The sequence below is a fragment of the Lampetra fluviatilis genome, chromosome 67, assembly GCF_964198595.1.
Source record: "Lampetra fluviatilis chromosome 67, kcLamFluv1.1, whole genome shotgun sequence".
In the NCBI taxonomy this organism is placed as follows: domain Eukaryota; kingdom Metazoa; phylum Chordata; class Hyperoartia; order Petromyzontiformes; family Petromyzontidae; genus Lampetra; species Lampetra fluviatilis.
Window position 1 is genome coordinate 2,279,946 of NC_136341.1, and position 14,913 is coordinate 2,294,858.

Genomic DNA, 14,913 nt, shown 5'->3' on the forward strand with positions numbered 1-14,913 from the left:
GTCGAAATAGAACCCACAACCTTCTCAATACCAGGCGAGAGAGAGATAACATCTGGCCACTCTGACTCGGGCTGCCAGACATTTGACTGCGTCATCGCATCCACCACACTGTTCAACCAGCACTGCCCTGCAGGTCACAACGAAACCATCACCCACCCACCCCAGTTAATCACTCAATCAATCACTTACTCATTCACACACTCACTCATTCACACACTCACTCCCTGACCCACTCTCTCACGCACTCACTCACCGGCCGACCCACATATTCATCCACCCACCCACCCACTCATCCACCCACTCATCCACCCACACACCCATCCACCAACTCAGGTACTCATTTCAGGATGACCCAGTCACACACGCACCCATTCAGCCAACCACTCACTCACCCACCCAGCCATCCACTCACTCACCCACCCACCTAGTCAACCACTCACCTACCCAGTCAACCACTCACCCACCCAGTCAACCACTCACCCACCCAGTCAACCACTCACCCACCCAGTCAACCACTCACCCACCCAGTCAACCACCCACCCACCCAGCCAACCACTCACCCACCCAGTCAACCACTCACCCACCCATCAACCACCCACCCACCCAGTCAACCACTCACCCACCCAGTCAACCACCCACCCACCCAGCCAACCACTCACCCACCCAGTCAACCACTCACCCACCCAGCCAACCATTCACCCACCCAGTCAACCACTCACCCACCCAGTCAACCACTCACCCACCCATCAACCACCCACCCACCCATCAACCACCCACCCACCCAGTCAACCACCCACCCACCCAGTCAACCACTCACCCACCCAGTCAACCACCCACCCACCCAGTCAACCACCCACCCACCCAGTCAACCACTCACCCACCCAGTCAACCACTCACCCACCCAGCCAACCGTTCACCCACCCAGTCAACCACTCACCCACCCAGTCAACCACTCACCCACCCAGTCAACCACCCACCCACCCAATCAACCACCCACCCACCCAGTCAACCACCCACCCACCCAGTCAACCACTCACCCACCCAGTCAACCACTCACCCACCCAGTCAACCACTCACCCACCCACCCAGTCAACCACTCACTCACCCACCCACCTAGTCAACCACCCACCCACCCCACCCACCCCACCCACCCCACCCACTCCGCCCCCCGCACAGAGCCAGAATGGTGGAGTTACACTGCAAGGAGGAGAAATCCGATGATCTATGAAGCTCTTCACTTCACAGACAGTCCAGTCGGGGACCACGCGGGGGTGGTCCCACAACAGTTCCAACAACATCAACAACATCAACAACATCAACAACATCAACAACTTTTCGATTTAAAGCTTTCGTGACTGCAGGGATTCATCTTCTTGGTTCTTTCGGTAAAGTCACGTAGAAGGGAAGTAATAAAATCATAAAATAAAACATAATAAAATACTTATTTTATTATGTTTTAAAATACTTATTTTATTATGTTTTATATAGAAGGGAAATAATAAAACAATAAAAAGAAAACACAATTAAATACATTTTTTATTATTTTTGTATAGAAGGGAAATAATAAAATAATAAAAATAACACATAAAACAATTATTCTTTTATTATGGTTTATATAGAAGGGAAATAATAAAATAATAAAAATAAAACATTATAAAATAATACAATTCTCACGACGTTTCGGCCACAACGAGTCTAATGACTCTGTCTTTCCGACAGACCTGTTCTTCACCTGAGGACGGCTGCTTGCGTTGTGGCCGAAACGCCGTGAGAATTGTATTTTATTGTTAAATTTTTATTATTTTATTATTTCCCTTCTACGTGACTTTACCGAAAGAACCAATAAGAAACATCAACATCAACAACACCAACAACAACAACCACAACGCACAACAAACGCGATAGCAGTGCTGCGTATAGGAACGGCAAACAAACTCCGTGGAGAAAAATAAACTACCGGGCAAAGTGGCCTAACACGTGGACATCCTAGGGGATCTGTCCATAAATGACGTCACGCACTTAGAGGTGTGGGGGGGGGGTGGGGTCAGACATTTGTGACGATGTGTGACGAGGGGGGGTGGAGGGGGTGGGTGGGGTTTGAGAAACGTGACGTCACATCAAAATGCGCAACTTTAAGTAAATGTAGAATTGTTTATAACAACACTAATTGTTAGAACGACACTCCTACAACATCAGAGTGCAGCGCCACGTTAAACACGCACTACAATGACAATAGTTTAAAGCGATTTGAAGCGTGTTTTATTTTCAAAATGAAAATATCGTTTTGGAGGGGGGGGGGGCAGAGCTTCGTGACGTCATATTTGAAGGGTGGGCAGAGGTCGCAACCGGGTACCCGATACCCGTACCCTACCCGATACCCGTACCCTACCCGATACCCGTACCCTACCCGATACCCGTACCCTACCCGATACCCGTACCCTACCCGATACCTGGCTACCCGTACCCGGCCGGGTACGGGTACCCGTTTGCGACCCTGGTGCGGCCGGGTACGGGTACGGGTAGCCGTTTGCGACCCTGGTGCGGCCGGGTACGGGTAGGCCGTGAGTCACTGGTGAGTCACCGTGATTGTCACTCATTTCCCAACGTCTTGTCTCTTCTCACAATTCAAGTTCCTAGAATCAACCCACCCGCGCCTGCAACGTGGCTTCATCCCAGAGGTCGCAATCGGGTACGGGTAGCCGGGTATCGGGTAGGGTACCCGTTTGCGACCCTGGTGCGGCCGGGTACGGACGGGTAAGGAATCAAAACCCGTTTGCGACCTCTGAGAGAGTGGGGGGGGGGGGAGGTCAAAAATCGTCCAAAACCGCGTGACGTCATTTATGGACAGTCACCTGAAACGGAGAAGTTTAACACCCGAGGCTTTCGCGACCGATGTCATCCACAATGTACGTTGACTCCGTAATGCCCCCCACACACCCACACACCCACATTGTGTAAGAGCGCAGAAGCGTGGTCACCACATCCACGCCTCAACATCAGGAACGAGACAGGAGGAGGACTTCGACACAAATGTGGCTGTCGGCTGGTGAAGATGGTTGTGATTACTGGTCGTGCTCAGAGTGTTAATGTTTTGGTTTGGTTCTCCAACACACACGTTAGTGCTGTATTAGAATATTACACTATACACTACACTGTACACTACACTACACTGTACACTACACTGCACACTACACTATACACTACACTGTACACTACACTGTACACTACACTGTACACTACACTGTACACTACACTGTACACTACACTGTATACTACACTGTACACTACACTATACACTACACACTACTACACTATACACCACACTATACTACAGAGTACGCTATTACACTACAATATACTGCACTATACACTACACTATACACTACACTATACACTACACTGTACACTACACTGTACACTACACTATACACTACACTGTACACTACACTGTACACTACACTGTACACTACACTATACACTACACTGTACACTACACTATACACTACACTGTACACTACACTATACACTACACTGTACACTACACTGTACACTACACTGTACACTACACTACACTGTACACTACACTATACACTGTACACTACACTGTACACTACACTATACACTACACTGTACACTACACTGTACACTACACTGTACACTACACTATACACTACACTATACACTACACTATACACTACACTGTACACTACACTGTACACTACACTATACACTACACTATACACTACACTATACACTACACTATACTACAGAGTACACTATTACACTACAATACACTGCACTATACACTACACTACTATACACTACACTATAGACTACACTATTACACTACACTATACACTATACTGTACACTACACTACTATACACTACACTATACATTACACACTACAGAGTACACTATTACACTACAATACACTGCACTATACACTACACTACACTCCACTACACACTACACTACTATACACTATACACTACTATACACTATACACTACTATACACTATACACTACTATACACTATACACTACACTATACACTACACACTACACTATACACTACACTATACACTACACTACTATACACTACTATACACTACACACTACACTACTAGACACTACACTACTATACACTACTATACACTATACACTACACTATACACTACACTATACACGACACTACACTACACACTACACTATACACGACTACACACTACACTATACACTACACTATACACTACTACACACTACACTATACACTACACTACTATACACTCCACTACTACACACTACACTATTTTACACTATACACTACACTATACACTACACTATACACTACATTATACACTACACTATACACTACAACACACTAGTGCTGTACTAGTAACGAACTGGCCACGTTCTGTCCACGTGACAACCCTCACTAGTTGGCTGTGTCGGGTGGTGGAAGGTTTTAACGACACATTTATATAGTTATATACGCGATCTAACCCCCTCCAAAAAAACCTCTATCATAAACACAAAAGTTACTTATACTGCATGTCCAGTAGGGGGGGCACGTGTGTAAAGTGTAAGGGAATGATCTTAATTTTGGAGCTTTCGTGACTGCAGGATGTATTCTTTGGTTCTTTCGGTAAAGTGACGTATGAAGATAAAATCATGAATTAAATAATAGCATACTACGACGTTTCGATTTGCAACACAAGCAATCATCATCGTCATCGTCATCAGGTATAAATGAAATAGCAACAAAAAATCTAACCGGAAAACTATAGACAGACATATGAGCAGACAGATATCACCAAATCGCCTTCGACGGATATGTGGACGGATGTGTTCACAATCAACGTTTTTGGGTGTTAGATCGCCGCGTTATTTATAAATGTGTCGTAACCCTCCAGCACCCGACACGGCCAATCAGTAAAAAAAGTGTCACGTTGACAAAAGACAAAAAGTGTCACTGCTTTAGCCCCAGTCCGGTGTGTTGAAGCGTGAAACCACAACATTTACAATTTGAGTAGCACGACGTTTCGCTGGTAATTGCATCCAGCATCATCGGGCAATTCGCCAGAATGGTGAGGGGCTCTGCTGTGTCTCCCGTTCTTATATAGACGTCATCATTAACTCATTAAACTCAAAAACGTCGTGCTACTCAAATTGTAAATGTTGTGGCTTCAACGCACCGGACTGGGGCTAAAGCAGTGAACTATTTTGTCTTTTGTCAACGTGACACTTTTTTTTACTGATTGGCCGTGTCGGGTGGTGGAGGGTTACGACACATTTATAAATAACGCGGCGATCTAAACCCAAAAACGTTGATTATGAATAACATTGGTCGCGAAAGCCTACGTGTTAAACGGACGGATGTGTGTAAAGCAGTGAATGACGCTCAACAAAGTGGCATTGAACACGAAGAAATCGGCACCTCCTGCGGTTAAGCGATTCAATTTAAACGACGACATTGGAGGTGATCACCTTGAGAGCGAGAAAGTGGAGTTTGTGTGATCACCGCCTGTTCTACAGAGTGAGTTTGTATGATCTACCCCTGTCCTACAGAGTGAGTGGAGTTTGTATGATCACCCCCTGTCCTACAGAGTGAGTGGAGTTTGTATGATCTCCCCTGTTCTAGAGAGTGAGTAGAGTTTGTATGACCTCTCCCTGTCCTACACAGCGATTGAGCGGAGTTTGCACCATCGCTCCCCCGTCCCGCAGAGCGACGGTTGCGTCGAGTGAGTGAGTGGAGTTTGTATGATCTCCCCCTGTTCTACAGAGTGAGTGAGTGGAGTTTGTATGATCTCCCCCTGTTTTACAGAGTGAGTGGAGTTTGTATGATCTCCTCCTGTTCTACAGAGTGAGTGAGTGGAGTTTGTATGATCTCCCCCTGTTCTACAGAGTGAGTGAGTGGAGTTTGTATGATCTCCCCCTGTTCTACAGAGTGAGTGAGTGGAGTTTGTATGATCTCCCCCTGTTCTACACAGTGAGTGAGTGGAGTTTGTGTGATCTCCCCCTGTTCTACAGAGTGAGTGAGTGGAGTTTGTATGATCTCCCCCTGTTCTACACAGTGAGTGAGTGGAGTTTGTGTGATCTCCCCCTGTTCTACAGAGTGAGTGAGTGGAGTTTGTATGATCTCCCCCTGTTCTACAGAGTGAGTGAGTGGAGTTTGTATGATCTCCCCCTGTTCTACACAGTGAGTGAGTGGAGTTTGTGTGATCTCCCCCTGTTCTACAGAGTGAGTGAGTGGAGTTTGTATGATCTCCCCCTGTTCTGCAGAGTGAGTGAGTCGAGTTTGTATGATCTCCCCCTGTTCTACAGAGTGAGTGAGTGGAGTTTGTATGATCTCCCCCTGTTCTACAGAGTGAGTGAGTGGAGTTTGTGTGATCTCTCCCTGTTCTACAGAGTGAGTGAGTGGAGTTTGTATGATCTCCCCCTGTTCTACAGAGTGAGTGAGTGGAGTTTGTATGATCTCCCCCTGTTCTGCAGAGTGAGTGAGTCGAGTTTGTATGATCTCCCCCTGTTCTACAGAGTGAGTGAGTGGAGTTTGTATGATCTCCCCCTGTTCTACAGAGTGAGTGAGTGGAGTTTGTGTGATCTCCCCCTGTTCTGCAGAGTGAGTGAGTGGAGTTTGTATGATCTCCCCCTGTTCTACAGAGTGAGTGAGTGGAGTTTGTATGATCTCCCCCTGTTCTAGAGTGAGTGGAGTTTGTATGATCTCCCCCTGTTCTACAGAGTGAGTGAGTGGAGTTTGTATGATCTCCCCCTGTTCTACAGAGTGAGTGCGTGCGTGCGCGCAATCAAACACCCCGCGCGACTCCTTCACAACTCGGCGTTTCAATCGCAAACCGAAGCGCTCACCTTGAGCGGGGAGATGTGCGAGTGTGCGACAAGCCCGTGGACGCTCTCCAGCTGGGAAAGGTTCTTCTCCGACACGTGCACCAGCTCAGGACCCACGCCGCGCGGAGCCTCCAGGGAACGGTGAGCCGGGCTGTGGTCCGGGGGCGGGGAGCCGTCCTCATCCTGGTAGCGGTACTTCTGCGGTGAACGCAACGAAACGTGGGGGAGGGGGGGGGGGATTAGAGGTGGTTGGTGGTGATGGTGGTGACGGTGTTGGTGACGGTGGTGATGACGGTGGTGATGACGGTGGTGATGACGGTGGTGATGGCGGTGGTGGTGACAACGGTGGTGGTGGTGATGACGACGGTGGTGGTGACGGTGATGGTGATGACGGTGGTGGCAGTGGTGGTGATGGTGGTGACGGTGGTGATGACAGTGGTGGTGGTGGTGATGACAGTGGTGGTGGTGACAGTGTTGGTGACGGTGGTGATGACGGTGACGGTGGTGATGACGGTGACGGTGGTGATGACAGTGGTGGTGGTGACAGTGGTGGTGGTGGTGATGACAGTGGTGGTGGTGACGGTGTTGGTGATGGTGGTGATGACGGTGATGGTGGTGATGACAGTGGTGGTGTTGACGGTGGTGGTGATGACGGTGATAATAACGACGGTGATGGTGGTGATGACAGTGGTCATGGTGACGGTGGAGGAGGCTTGTGAAGAACGCCGCTGGGCAGTCGGTGTAGGCCAATCAGCTTCACAGACAACGCGGATATTATAATTGTTTTTTTACCCTTCTATCTGGCAACAAAACTGACACCTTTTTTACAAGGAGTCATGTTTGCATAGACCACAATACCTGCAGTCATAATGCAAACAAAAAACACAACTCTGATAATGTATGCACTGTCCTTGAAATTGATTGGTCCACACCCGAGACAGCTTTCCTTAGAGCCTAGTCTCACATGGTGTTGGACCAGATGACGCCAAAAGGCGCACAACTCAAAGACAACGCACCATCAGAGTATGAGAGCTCGGGGTTAAGCATTTACACCATTGGAACCTCATTTGCCAGTAAAAAATATGATAATTGTTTTTTTACCCTTCTATCTGGCAACAAAACTGACACATAAGTATAACCCGTAAAAACAAAGTTTTTCACTATAAATCCTTTATATGCGTGGCGGCTAGAGTCCTCTCGTCCTCTGGCTTGAGATGGCTGCCACCTATGGGTCAGATGATTGCATTGCACCATTAAGCAATTGGCAATTAAATATAATATTTTTGTCTTAAAAAGTGTAAAATTTTGGAAAAACATTTTCACGAAAATACATTGTCACGCACAACGAGTCTGTGTGGAAAATGTCAGCTCGATTGGATCACGGCAAGTGGGTTAAAAAACGACCGAAAGATTTGCACGGTCCTAAGCAAGCAAGCGAACTTAATATAAAGGATTTAAAAACTGACACCTTGTAAAAAAGGTGTCAGTTTTGTTGGCAGATAAAAGGGTAAAAAAACTATTATCATATTTTATTCTTAGGTTTTTTCGGTAAAGTCACGTAGGTAAAACATCAAAATTAATGAAAATAAAATAAATTAAAACAAAAATCACGACGTTTCGGAGGCAACACAAGTCTCCGTCATCAGGTGGGACCGTCACAGCCGAATTAGCTGCATCGGCTGTGACGGTCCCACCTGATGACGGAGACTTGTGTTGCCTCCGAAACGTCGTGATTTTTGTTTTATTTTATTTTATTTTCATTAATTTTGATGTTTTACCTACGTGACTTTACCGAAAAAACCTAAGAAGATGATTCCTTGCAGTCACGAAAGCTTCAAATCTAGTTTTATCATATTTTTTACCGGCAAAGAAGGTTCCGATGGTGGAACGCAAATATTGTCGGAGGGCGTTTGTTAACGTTCGCTCAATGCAGCAGTTGATTCCTTGCGAAAGGAAAACATCTATTTTCGGTGTTAGATCAGACAAACTCCACTCTCTCACTCTGTAGAACAGGGGGAGACCATGGGCGTGCCCCGCGGCTAGACCACACAGCGGCAACCATCACCACCCCTGCTACTGACAGGCTGATGCACAGAGACAGCTGCTACTGGGGGTGCCCCTAGGCTCTGAGCCTCGGTGTCTGTGTGAGTCTGGGTCTCTATGTGAGTCTGTGTGTGTCTGTGTATTTGTGCGTCTGTGTGTGTGTGTGCGTCTCTGTGTGTGTGTGTGCGTGTCTGTGTATGTGTGCGTCTCTGTGTATGTGTGTGCGTCTCTGTGTGTGTGTCTCGATGTGTGTGTGTGTCTCTGTGTATGTGTGCGTCTCTGTGTCTGTGTGTGTCTCTGTGTGTGTGTGCGTCTCTGTGTGTGTGTGTCTCTGTGTATGCCTCTCTGTGTATGTGTGTGTCTCTGTGTATGTGTGCATGTCTCTGTGTATGTGCGTGTCTCTGTGTATGCGTCTCTGTGTATGTGTGTGTGTCTATGTGTGTCTCTGTGTATGTGTGCATGTCTATGTATGTGTGTCTGTCTCATTTAGGCTGGCCTGCCTACGATCCATCCTGGGTTTAACCAGGCTGGATTGTGTGAGGAGCTCACAAGTCCTTGAAAGATCTGGGCAAAGTCCCATCAGTGAGCTCCTCCGGCAGGCAAGGCTGCGTTGGCTGGGTCATGTAGCCCGCATGCCCAGCCACCGCATGCCTAAACAGCTTTTGTTCGGCCGGATCGAGGGGGCTAAACGGGCGCGGCACGGGCTAGAGAAGAGATGGAGTGATGTGGCACAGGAGGACGTGGAGCTGAGTGGACTTGCCGATGACTGGTACCAGCGGTGTCAAGATCGGCCTCAGTGGAGGAGGCTCGTGAAGGACGCTACTGGGCAGTTGGAGGCAGTCGCCCTCCAACAACAACGGAGGGCGGAGGAGCGACGCTCACAACAACGAGCGGAGCGCCGGGTGGCTAAAGCACAGCAAGTTGGCACAGTAGGGGGCACAGGTGGTGCATCAGCCAGTCATCTCGGTCATCTCGGTCAGTCGACCCGTGGCACCTGGGTCTGCCCCGTGACCTCCTGCCAGCGGGCGTTCGACACTTCACGTGGCCTCAGGGTGCACATGGCCTGGCACAAGCGTCGTGGTGACGTCACCACCACTTAGTGGCGAATGGCGGTTGTTGTTGTTGTTGTTGTGTATGTGTGTGTGTGTCTGTGTATGTGTGTGTCTCTGTGTATGCATCTCTGTGTATGTGTGCGTGTCTGTGTATGTGTCTGTCTCTGTGTATGTGTGTGTGTCTGTGTGTGTGTCTGTGTATGTGTGTATGTATGTGTGTCACTGTGTCTGTGTGTATGTGTGTGTGTCTCTGTGTGTGTGTCTCTGTGTATGTGTGTGTCTTTGTATCTGTGTGTGTGTCTCTGTGTCTGTGTGTGTGTCTGTGTGAGTCTCTGTGTATGTGTGACTCTCTGTGTCTGTGTGTGTGTCTCTGTGTGAGTATGTGGGGGAAGGACAACGAACTAAACACAACAAGCTGCTCTAAATGAAACGATGGTTTACAAAGTGTATGGCTCCAGTGGCTTCCGACTGCACAACTGACGGCTGACGGTTGTGAACAAAGCAGCAATTGCAAGAGGCTTCAGTTGCGAGTGATCTCGTTGTGACAAACTGAGCTGTCTGTTTAGCAGGCAATCCCTTCCCACCCACACCACCCCTACACACCTCCACCCACACCACCCATACCCCACACCCACCCACCCACACCACCCCTACCCTCCACCCACACCACCCACACCTCCACCCACCCACACACACCACCCCTACCCTCCACCCACACCTCCACCCACCCACACACACCACCCCTACCCTCCACCCACACCACCCACACCTCCACCCACCCACCCACACCACCCCTACCCTCCACCCACACCACCCACACCTCCACCCACACCTCCACCCACACCTCCACCCACCCACCCACACCTCCACCCACCCCCCCACCCACCCCACCCCACCCCTCCACCCACCCCCCCACCCACCCACACCACCCACACTTCCACCCACCCACCCACACCTCCACCCACCCACCCACACCACCCACACCTCCACCCACCCACACCACCCACCCCCCCACCCACCCACCCCACCCCACCCCTCCACCCACCCCACCCCTCCACCCACCCCACCCCTCCACCCACCCCACCCCTCCACCCACCCCACCCCTCCACCCACCCCCCCACCCACCCACACCACCCACACTTCCACCCACCCACCCACACCTCCACCCACCCACCCCACCCCACTCCTCCACCCCCACCCCCCCACTGTACTCACGTGGTCTCGCCTGCCCAGGCGGAACAGGCTCGCGGCCACAGACGCCGGGATGGTCATTTCTGGTGGTGGTGGTGGTAGGGTGGTGGTGGTGGTGGTGGTAGTGGTGGTGATGATGGGGTGGTGGTGGTGGTGATGATGGGGTGGTGGTGGTGGTGGTGGGGTGGTGGTGGTGGTGGTGGGGGGGTGGTGGTGGTGTGGGTGGTGGTGGTGGTGGTAGTGGTGGTGATGATGGGGTGGTGGTGGTGGTGATGATGGGGTGGTGGTAGTGGTGGTGGGGTGGTGGTGGTGGTGGTGGGGGGGTGGTGGTGGTGTGGGTGGTGGTGGGGTGGTGGTGGTGGTGGGGTGGTGGTAGTAGTGGTGATGGGGTGGTAGTAGTGGTGATGGGGTGGTGGTGGTGTGGGTGGTGGTGGTGGTGGTGGGGTGGTGGTGGTTGTGGTGGGGTGGTGGTAGTAGTGGTGATGGGGTGGTGGTGGTGTGGGTGGTGGTGGTGGTGGTGGGGTGGTGGTGATGGGGTGATGGGGTGGTGGTGGTAGTGGTGGTGGTAGTGGTGATGGGGTGGTGGTGGTAGTAGTGGTAGTGGTGATGGGGTGGTGGTAGTAGTGGTGATGGGGTGGTGGTAGTAGTGGTGGTGGTGGTGGTGGTAGTGGTGGTGATGGGGTGGTGGTGGTAGTAGTGGTAGTGGTGATGGGGTGGTGGTAGTAGTGGTGGTGGTAGTGGTGATGGGGTGGTGGTAGTAGTGGTGGTGGTGGTGGTAGTGGTGGTGGTAGTGGTGATGGGGTGGTGGTAGTGGTGGTGGTAGTGGTGGTGGTAGTGGTGGTGGTCGTGGTGATGATGGGGTGGTGGTGGTAGTGGTGGTGGTAGTGGTGGTAGTGGGGTGGTGGTGATGGTAGTGATGGTGGTGGTAGTGATGATGGGGTGGTAGTAGTAGTGGTGATGGTAGTGGTGATGGTAGTGGTGGTGATGGTAGTGGTGGTGATGGGATGGTGGTGGTAGTGGTAGTCCTTGGCAAACAAATCGGCACGTGCCCCAAACCGCAATCAAATCAAAAAACACCGCAACGCTCACGACAACGGGACTGCCTCCCACTAAAACGACGACATCCACGCCACGCTACGCAGCGAGTTCGAACCACCGAATATAAAAACACGCGAAATACGTAAAGACGCGTAAAATATTTTAAACGTCAGAACGGCGACGCAATCATTCAACGCGCCCAGAAACCGCGATGCGGCGGAGGAGGCGACCGCCTTAACAAAATCTACGAGCGCGTCGAACAAATCAAACAGCGGTGCGGGCTGGATCGATCGCTGGATCGCAGTTTCCACCACCACCACCACCACCACCCCCCATCCAACACCGGGTCGGGAATCCGAATCCGGACACCCGCCGGAGATGATCGCGAGGTCCCGGTAGGGAACACCCCGGGTGGAAGAGGAGGAGGAGGAGATGGGAGGTGGATGGAGTGAGAATGACGACCCCGTGGCAGAGAGCGAGAGAGAGAGAATGAGAGTCGCCGTGGTTTGTTAGCGCCCGCGTGCGTGTGTGTACGTGCGTGTGTGTACGTGCCTGTGCGTGCGCGTGTGTACGTGCGTGCACGTGCGTGCGTGTGCGTGTGTGTGCGTGTACGTGCGTGCGCGTGCCTGTGTGTCTGTGCGTCCGTGTGTGTGCGTGCGTCCGTGTGTTTCCGTGCGCATGCCCGCGTGTGTGTGCGTGTGTGCGCGTGTACGTGCGTGTGTGTACGTGCGTGTGTGTGCGTGTGTGTGCGTGTGTATGCGTGCGTGCGAGTGCGTGTGTGCGTGCGTCCGTGTGTTTCCGTGCGCATGCCCGCGTGTGTGTGCGTGTGTGCGCGTGTACGTGCGTGTGCCTGCGTGTGTGTGCGTCCGTGTGTGTGCGTGCGTGCGAGTGCGTGTGTGTGTGCGTGTGTGCGTGTGCCTGCGTGTGTGTGCCTGTGTGTGTGCGTCCGTGTGTGTGCGTGCGAGTGCGCGTGTGTGCGTGGCAGGCTACGCACGTGCAGTTTTGACGAAGGGGTATTTAAATTTTTGTAAAAAAAAATCTGGAAAGACGCGGGGCGACGCCGCATCGGTGAAAGTCGCGAGCACGGCACAACCACCACCACCGCCACGAACAGCACCACGAACAGTACCACGAACAGTACCACCACCACTGCCACCTCCACGAACACCACCACCACCCCCACCCCCCCCACCACCCCCACCACCACCACCACCACCACCACGAACAGCACCACCACCACCCCCCCCACCACCCCCACCACCACAACCACCACCACCACGAACAGCACCACCACCACCACCCCCCCCACCGCCCCCACGAACACCACCACCGCCACCACCCCCACCACCACCCCCACGAACACCACCACCACCGCCCCCACGAACACCACCACCACCGCCACCGCCACCACCACCACCACCACCACCGCCGCGGTAACGAACGTGGCACGCCGCTACCGCCCGGAGGAGCATCTGTTGCGTGCGTGGGGGGCGGTGGTGGTCAAGTAAGCCGACGGAGCAGCGGACAATGAAGACGCAGTGACAGCAGCAGTGACAGCAGCAGTGACAGCAGCAGCAGCAGTGACAGCAGCAGGGACAGCAGCAGCAGCAGTGACAGCAGCAGCAGCAGTGACAGCAGCAGCAGCAGCAGCAGGGACAGCAGCAGCAGCAGCAGCAGTGACAGCAGCAGCAGCAGGGACAGCAGCAGCAGCAGCAGTGACAGCAGCAGCAGTGACAGCAGCAGCAGCAGTGACAGCAGCAGCAGTAGGGACAGCAGCAGTGACAGCAGCAGCAGTGACAGCAGCAGCAGCAGTGACAGCAGCAGCAGTGACAGCAGCAGCAGTGACAGCAGCAGTGACAGCAGCAGCAGTGACAGCAGCAGCAGTGACAGCAGCAGCAGTGACAGCAGCAGCAGCAGCAGTGACAGCAGCAGCAGCAGTGACAGCAGCAGCAGTGACAGCAGCAGCAGCAGCAGCAGCAGTGACAGCAGCAGCAGTGACAGCAGCAGTGACAGCAGCAGCAGTGACAGCAGCAGCAGTGACAGCAGCAGCAGTGACAGCAGCAGCAGTGACAGCAGCAGTGACAGCAGCAGCAGTGACAGCAGCAGCAGTGACAGCAGCAGCAGCAGCAGCAGTGACAGCAGCAGCAGCAGTGACAGCAGCAGCAGCAGTGACAGCAGCAGCAGTGACAGCAGCAGCAGTGACAGCAGCAGTGACAGCAGCAGCAGTGACAGCAGCAGCAGCAGTGACAGCAGCAGCAGGGACAGCAGCAGCAGCAGTGACAGCAGCAGCAGTGACAGCAGCAGCAGGGACAGCAGCAGTAGGGGGGCGGGGGGGGGGGCTTCCCTGGGAGCGAATCAAAGAGGAGGGTGAGCGTTGTGATGGTGGTGGTAGTGGTGGTGGTGGTGGTGCTGGTGGTGGTGCTGGTGGTACTGCTGGTGGTGCTGGTGGTGCTGCTGGTGGTGCTGGTGGTGGTGGTGGTGCTGGTGGTGGTGGTGGTGCTGGTGGTCCTGCTGGTGGTGCTGGTGCTGGTGGTGCTGGTGGTGCTGCTGGTGGTGGTGGTGCTGGTGGTACTGCTGGTGGTGCTGGTGCTGGTGGTGCTGGTGGTGCTGCTGGTGGTGCTGGTGGTGGTGCTGGTGGTGGTGGTGCTGGTGGTGCTGGTGGTGCTGCTGGTGGTGCTGGTGGTACTGCTGGTGGTGCTGGTGGTGGTGCTGCTGGTGGTACTGCTGGTGGTGGTGGTGCTGCTG

The 14,913-nt window shown here is 52.4% G+C and overlaps 1 protein-coding gene across 3 annotated transcripts in view; it reads right to left on the reverse strand.

The window, feature by feature from the left end:
• Nucleotides 1–14,913, reverse strand: part of LOC144952365 (disks large homolog 1-like) — a 209,621-nt gene that overhangs the window by 129,230 nt on the left and 65,478 nt on the right. For all 3 annotated transcript variants that reach the window (XM_078882753.1, XM_078882750.1, XM_078882749.1), the window contains one exon: nt 6,866–7,042. In XM_078882753.1, the coding sequence (XP_078738879.1) occupies nt 6,866–7,042 (177 nt within the window). The remainder of the gene's footprint in view (nt 1–6,865; nt 7,043–14,913) is intronic.